This window comes from Trifolium pratense, linkage group LG7, assembly GCF_020283565.1.
Source record: "Trifolium pratense cultivar HEN17-A07 linkage group LG7, ARS_RC_1.1, whole genome shotgun sequence".
Classification (NCBI taxonomy): Eukaryota; Viridiplantae; Streptophyta; class Magnoliopsida; order Fabales; family Fabaceae; genus Trifolium; species Trifolium pratense.
In genome coordinates, this window is record NC_060065.1 from 15,690,426 (window position 1) to 15,698,732 (window position 8,307).

Sequence of the window (8,307 nt, forward strand, 5' to 3'; positions counted from 1 at the left end):
TTTTTTTTTAGAGAGGAACGATTCCCTCGTCTAAGAACCGTCATTCCTGCACTATTCCTCCCCACTAAAAAGAGCTATTGATAATCAATCTCGATAACCTTAAAAAATGCAGAAGTCGGCGTACCCACCAGCTATCATATCTTCCCTTTTTTTAGCTTTAGCCAACCCCATTTTTTTCACCTTGAATTTGTCCCAAAAATTTGATAAGATAAATAGAAAGAAGAGAGGAAGATAGGCGGACGACTTGACTATAGTATAGGTTGGATGTTTCCGTGAGCAGTAAGCAGCGGATCCCTCTATTGATTGAATTTATGAAAGCTGGTGGCCGCAAGTGAATTCTTTCAAGGCAAGGGGCGGCATGATTCGACATTGTTGTTTACTCTGATCCGGTCGAAGTGGTTTTCGTTTACCAGCGCGTAGGCGATCTAAGTTCCTATGACCGGGTCTTTCTGTCCCATATGAACTTCTTTTCTTAATGTATTAAAGAGGGTCTCTCTAACCGGTGAAAAGTGGTAGGTGTCCACTAACGACCATTTTTGGCTCGGCTCCGATAACACAATTTCAGAAGGAGTAGGTAGTTGGGCAATGAATTCCTTCGAACTTGGAGAACGCGTGACACTTAGTCGGGGTTTGGTGAACCAACAGGTCACTCATATCTTTGAAACCACCAAAATTAATAATAATAATAATAATAATAATAATAATAATAATAATAATAATAATAATAATAATAATAATAATGAAGAACACAATTTTGGTTCTAATTAGTAATTAACATGGCTTTAATCTCACATTTTCAATCATATTATCACAACATATGCATGATAAATTCTGTCTCCTCTCCTATTAATATTGGATTTCAATCATTCCAAAAAATGCAGAACTATCATTCTTCATTATTTCAACCATACTAGTATTATTTTAAATTTTACTATCATAGTAATAAATAAATAAATATTTGCATCGTGTGGACCAACTGTGTGTACTGTACATGCAGTTTATTTGTATTTTTGGTCTTTTATTATTTTATTTTATTTGTTTTGAATTTTGGTCTTTTATTATCTTCAACTTCAACGACCAGCAGCGGAAAGCGTGCGTGCAATGCACATTCGTGAGGGACCCAGCGCGTTGTAAAAACACGCACTTTTTCAACAGAATGAAGCGCGTGTGTGCAGTGCAGTGCAGTGTAACCAAAAACACACCATATTTCACCAACAATAAATACCAAATCACAAATCATGCTTAAAATTATCATCACAGAAATTGTTACGAAAATTGTTGTTAAAATTGTGTTTTGAGTTTTTAGATATGAAAAACATCTTAAATCAGATGTAAATTTATTTTCTGGTAAACTCGAGATAAAACGAGTTTACATTGAGTTAACTCGGTCAAATTCGCTGGAATCGTGTAAACTCGTCATACGAGTTTACTTGTGATTGCGAGTTTACCTTTAAAAACCCATTTTCATTTTTTGGTCCAATTTTTTTTGTCTAACTATAGAAATAAACTACTTTTCTCGGCTCCACCTTCAATGAATTTGATCTTTGATTCTAATATTGAAATTTTTTTATCATATGGATTTTTTTTTGATGATTTTGGAGATGAATACATCAACGAAGATATGATGGTGTAGCCTTCTAGTAGAATTGAACTTTTGAAAAGAGTAAATCTCATTTTTTTTGTATACTTTAACTTTTTAATGATTTTAGAAACTTACAAACCTTCTTATCTAGATTGTTATTTGAACGTTTATATGATTTGTTGGGATAATACAAGTTTATGAACATAATACTATTTATATGATGATTTGGTATATTTTGCCTTTATAAATTATAATTAAGTTTATATTTTGAAATATTGACGTTTTTATAGTATTATACTAGTATATATGTCATGTACATAATAATTTTAATATTATTTTAATTTTTGGTAAACTCGTACAATTTTACGAGTCAAGTTTACGTATCGAGTTTACCTAAGCAAAATAAGTTGAGGTAAAAACTCGATCCTGACAACCACTTACGGAAAAAACTTCAACACAGAAAAATAAAACAAATAATTTAATTAATTTTTTTTGACTAAACAAATAATTTAATTAATGTTTCTCAAATTAACCTAATTTTCATACAAGGAAAAATAACATTCATTGAAACCAAGTAAAGTAAGTGAAATTAATGATAAATATATTTGACAAAGAGAATTTGAAATCAATGCAAAAATGAGAATTTGAAGTCAACGTGAAACTGAGTAGTATTACTTTTTTTTTTTTGGTACAATGAGTAGTATTACTTTTACTTTCACAGTAATGTCATTTTCTTTTTTTGATTGCGTGTTGTCTACAATGTCATTGATCGATAAGCATTCATTGAATCCAAATATGGTAACAAACCTAGTTAGTACTGGATCAGATTTATATAGACAAATACAGAACCAAAAATACAATGCCAAATTTGTGTAAGACTGAAAAAACAAATAAGCATTATGTGTAAGACTGAAAAAACTCAATCGATTGAATATTTCAAACTGGGTTAATGGTTAAATATATTTTTAGTTCATGAATTTTTTTTTTCAGGCTTTGTCATGGAGTTTTTTCCGTCAATGTTTTTAGTCCATACTTTTGATTCAACTAGTGATACCATTTGAAATTTTAAATTTTTTTTCCTGCGGTCATGTTTAGTACATTATCTGAATCTCTATTACAAAAGTTTAAATTTTTTTAACAAAAGATGAATTAAATATGAATTTTTTAGTTTTTTGCACATAAAAATTCATAAATAATTCATCTTATGTTAAAAAATTCTAAAATTTAATTGGAGATGTTCTTATAATATTATAAAGATGAATACAAAAAATTATTCAAAAATGTGAAAGTATACACGAATTGAATGAAAAGTAGAGACTAAAAACATTGACGGAAAAAACTTCAGGGACTAAAAAGTGTGGAAAAAATCTTCAGGGACTAAAATGAAAATTCTGGGAAACTATAGTGACCAAAAACATATTTATCCCTTTCAAATATTAACGGAAAATGAAGTTAAAAACAAGAACCACATCTATATTTTTCTTTGTGAAATCAAATTATATCGAACTAAGCTATATAAGAGGACTCATTTGTTGCCAAGATAATTTACAGTGCAAATTGCAAAACAGTTTTGAAGCACCTACAAGAAAGCTTGTCTTGAGATACAAAATAACATGGATTGATCGGAACCAACAACAAATTCCTCTAAAATTTTATATACTTGATTCAACTGATCGTGTTAAACTAAATTGTTCCCAATTTATTCATGATTGTCAGGTATACGAGGAATTATTTATAATTTTTTTTATGGTTTTTTTTTCTTCACATTTTTGTTTAATTTATTTCTAATTTTTAACTATATATATTTTTTATAAATATAAATGCTAATGTAATTGTAAAGGTAAAAATGAAAAACAAAAACATATTCATACATCAAACAAGTTGTAAAGCAGTTCTCAAAACACTTAATTTGTCCATGTAGTGTTTTTGAAGAAATTTTTGTTTTTGAAGAAATGTCCATGTAGGGTCTGTTTGGTAAAAATAAGCTAGCTGATAGCTGATAAGCTAGCTGATGGCTGAAAAGCTAGCTTATAGCTGATAGCTAAAAAGCTAGCTTATTGAAATTAAAGTGTTTGGTAAAATTAGCTTTTAAAGTGGTTATTAAATATAAAATTACATAATTGATAGTGGGTAGTTTATTTTTTAGAGTTGGTAGTTATTAAATTAAAGGGTAAAAATGAAATAAAGTGTAAAAAGCTATAAGCTATAAGCTCAAATGCTACTTGAAATAGCATCTGAAAAAAAGCTATAAGCTAGTACAAAAAACTTGTTACCAAACACCTCTAATTTTTTGAAACAAGCTTATAAGCTCATATAATAAGCTATAAGCTAGCTTATTTGTGTTACCAAACAGAGCCGTAGTGTTAGGGCGGTGGTAATAGTTTTACTTTGTGACCTCAAGGGATGAAGTTCAAATCCATTTAGAAATAGTTGTCAAATGACCACTAACACTACTTTAATTTCTTCTTCAACATTATTTTTAATTTTAAGAATTTCTAGTAATCAATTAATTTTTCTTCACCAATATTCTTTAAACATAATTTATATGTACATTTTTGTTGAACTCGATCGTTACAGGTAGAGTTTACAGTTCCACCAAGTAATGGTAGAGACAACTCTCCTCCTCATATTGAGAAAGCAAACACTCCAATGGAAAGAGGCGATTGCATAAAAAGTAATAATAAAAAGAGGTGGTTATCTCATCTACGACACCGCTCATATGCATACAGGTTCCATTAATGCAACATTATATGGACAGATAAGTTAATTTTATATAAATAATTCTATCATTTTATTTTCTATACATATAATCTTTATGATTTTCGATGACACACATGTTTCATTAAACTATGTGTGCTTGTCATGATCTTTAGTTTTTATATATTATGGTAATAAGTCATATAAATCATCCTTTATCACCTCTAAACATGATAATATTTTGATTAATATAGGATGAAAATATTTTGTATATTTCAAAACCAAAATATGGAAAAGGAAAGAAACCAGGAAACGAGAAAGGCTATATTGTTGGGATGTCAGGAAGTTATCAAAAATTAGGTTCAACCAAGATTAAAGATGGTAAAATTGTGACTATAGAAACAAGATACAAAAGTGGCTTTTACATTGGAGCTATGAGACATATGTACATCTATTTGGCAGACCGATTACCGGAAAATACAAATAGACCTACTATGGCGTAGAAATTCTATATTTTATATATCATCATGTGATTATTACAATATTTATATAAACAAGTTATCAATCAAGATGAAAAATCATTAATTTCAATTTTACAATAGTATAAACCCTAGTTTAATAAGGATGCAACTTAAGACACTTTGTCATTCATTAATATTACAAAACTTGGAACATTCATTAATATTATTTATTGTCAAAAAAAAAAAAAACTTGGAACATTATTCGTTTAAATTTGTTATATTAAAAATACAAATTTAATATCATACAATTTAAAGAAGAAACCTTTCATTATTTGACTAACGGAGGTAAAATAAATTGTGATTTTAATTTGTATCTGTTTTATTTAAGACCTCATGATTGAAGTTCTAACACATAATTCTAGACAGCTAATCTTCTAAAAATAACTACTACCTAAAAACATAATGAATTTTGTAATAAAATATAGAACATAGAATAGAAAGAAAAAAAATCCTTTAATATGTTTATACTATAGGCTTAACCATGTGTGAGGTCTAAGCAAAAATTCACTCCAAATATGAAGGTGTAACAGCTCGGGCCTCTCTCTTAGGAAATTCCAACACTGTCACCTCACAATCTTCTCTACTCCACTCTCCATTAGAGTTTTTTCCTTTTATGGAAATCGAACTACGTACCATGGGGTTCAAGTATGTGTTCACTTCAATTCATTCCAATTACCAATCGAACCTTTTTTGTAGCAGCCCGAGCCCCTATCTTAGGCGATTTCGACACTGCCATCTCATGATCTTCTCTACTCCCCTATCTAGTAGATTTTTTGCCTTCTGTGGGAATCGAACCACGTACCCTGAGTTCAAGTATGTGTTCAATATATTCCCACTACCAATTGAGCTAATGCGTGTTCAAAATCAATTCATGTTAGTAATTAGTTGCTAGATTAATATTTTTCTTTTCTCTCTTGTTGAGTTTAAACTTAGAACCTCCAATTGTTTTAACTTTTAGCTCAAACTAGTTGAACTTGACACCCCACCCTTTAAAATTTTAATCTTACACTCCATTTAATTACTTTTTTTTTATTATAATTAACAATTTATTTGTTAAAACTAATTTTATGTATCTTTTTGTTTAAGTAATTTAGTAATTAAAATTTCACCTTTTATAATGAATAAATGAGAGTACCATAAATTTCAATTTCTGCATGTTATATATAATATCGCTGTCAACTGAAGTTACTTTAAATTAAATACCATATAGTGTATTACCATCAATAATAAGACATTATAAAAAAAAATTATCAAAAATAAAAACATGTGTGAAAATATAATTTTGTTAAAAAAATGTCTGACTAAATGAATAAAACATGTCTCCTACGTGTCCACGTGAGAAGAAGTAAAATTACAAAAAAAGCCAATATATAATTTTATTAATTTGATTTCATGGCTTCATTGAATACCACTCAAAAATGCTAAAACAACAGCCTCAAATTTTTCTACAACACATTCTGTCTTTCTCTTTCTCCAATATCTTTGAAAAACCATTGCATTTCAGCATTCAAATTCAATGGCTTTTCCTCTATGCAATCTCAATCTCAATCTTTCTCTTTTATCTCAATCCAAATCAAGATTCAATGACAAACCCTTTCACCATACACTTTCATCTTCAAAACCCATTTCTCAATGCTCTTTATTCCTCACTTCATCTTCTTCTTCTTCTTCTTCTTCACTTCAAAGTTCAAAAGTTGCTCAGGTGAATACACCATCATTAGCTACTCAAGATAAACAAAATCAGCATCAGAAAGATGAATTCTATCTAAATCTTGGTCTGGCTGTTAGGACCCTTCGTGAGGATATGCCCTTGATCTTCATCAAAGACCTTAATTATGATATTTATAGGTAATTTTCTCATCTGGGTATGTAAATTTTATTCATTTGGATTTGAATTTATGGTTTTTAATTGGAATTATGTTATTTCTGAGTTAGAAAATAGGGTTTATCAAAGACCTTAATTATAACATTTACTTATGTGTGATTTTCTCATCTGTTTGTTTAAAGTATCTTCCTTTGTTTGTGAATTTATGATTTTTAATTGGAATTATGTTATTTCTGAGTGGAAAAAAATTGTTTTTTTTTGTGCAAAAATGAAAATTGGGTTTATCAAAGACCTCAATTATACCAATAGTTAGTTGGTCCAGTGGCGATTGGCGCTGGACTTGGACCACAGTTTGATCCCCGCAACTGCGATCGGGAGGGGATGAAACCACTTGATTCTAGAAATATGACCCTCGAACCTGATTAAGCGGTCCAGTGGGCCGGTGGTGAAAACAAAAAAATAATTCGTTTTTTTAATGTGGAATTAAGGTTTTTCTCATCTGGGTGTTTAAATTCTCTTCCTTTGAATGTGAATTTATGGTTTTTAATGTGGAATTAAGGTTTTTCTTATTGAAAAAAAATTGAATTTTTAATGTTGGGTTTGGTATTTTCAGGGATGATGTAACATTCCTGGACCCTTTGAACACATTTACCGGTATTGAAAAGTACAAATTGATCTTCTGGGCATTGAGGTTTCATGGTAGAATTTTGTTTCGCGAGATTGGTTTGGACGTATACAGAATATGGCAACCTTCAGAGAATGTGATATTGATCAGGTGGAACTTGAGGGGTGTTCCTAGAGTTCCATGGGAGGCTAAAGGTGAATTTCAGGGTACTTCGCGGTATAAATTGGATAGAAATGGGAAAATTTATGAACACAAAGTTGATAATTTGGCATTCAATTTCCCTCAAAAGATGATGAAACCGGTTTCGGTTTTGGATTTGGTTACTGCTTGCCCTGCAAGTCCAAATCCAACATTTTTATGGGGTCCTTTGGATTCAAACTCTTGTTCGTGGATAGAGTTTTATCAGGCTGTTAAGGGCACATTGGATCAAGAAAGACAGTTATTACCACAAGATGGTTTGGCTACATGTTCATAGTGGCCGATCACTTAGCGAATTGTTTCGTTTTCTTTTACAATGTATAGTATACATTTTAATAGGTTAGATATAATGAACTCGGTTAGTAGCATGAAATGTTTCTCTCAATAGACAAGAGTGTATATAGATAGGATGAAGAAGAGTTCAAGTTGCACATTCTATATGCTATACAGATAGAGATGGAGAAACTTCATATGTTTGGTATGTTTATGTTTATACATATATGAGGTAGATTTATATGCTATACTCAAAATTTTATAGTTTAGAATTAACTTTGATTCTCTTACAGATGAATTGAATCTTGTCTTTTGTTCCCTATATACTTGTTGAACTATATCAGATCGGCACATTTTAAACAGATCAATTTTTATGCGGTGTTTTCATACGTTTTTTCTGTTGTAACTTTCACTTGAGTTATTCTGTCTTAAATGTATGTATATATAATTTTAAATGTATTGCCAATAAGTGGGTTGTCTGGGGCTGAACCCCGACCCCTGCATATATAATGTGATTTTCCTACCAACTGAACTAAGCTTACGGGAACTACCAGGTTTCAATTATATATGAAAACCATCTTGTAAT

The 8,307-nt window shown here is 30.2% G+C and overlaps 1 protein-coding gene across 1 annotated transcript; it reads left to right on the plus strand.

Moving 5' to 3' along the window:
• Nucleotides 1-6,207: 6,207 nt before the first annotated feature.
• On the plus strand, nt 6,208-8,011 carry LOC123899661. Its single transcript, XM_045950854.1, has 2 exons — nt 6,208-6,648; nt 7,239-8,011. The coding sequence occupies exons 1-2, from the start codon at nt 6,317-6,319 to the stop codon at nt 7,723-7,725; spliced, it is 819 nt and encodes a 272-aa protein (XP_045806810.1). The 5' UTR covers nt 6,208-6,316; the 3' UTR covers nt 7,726-8,011.
• Nucleotides 8,012-8,307: the final 296 nt, after the last annotated feature.

Bases quoted from the DNA above. Each gene is read 5' to 3' on its own strand.
- LOC123899661 (XM_045950854.1), top strand. From the start codon at position 6,317: ATGGCTTTTCCTCTATGCAATCTCAATCTCAATCTTTCTCTTTTATCT. The intron at 6,649-7,238 runs GTAATTTTCTCA...TGGTATTTTCAG, and splicing joins CTTAATTATGATATTTATAG to GGATGATGTAACATTCCTGG.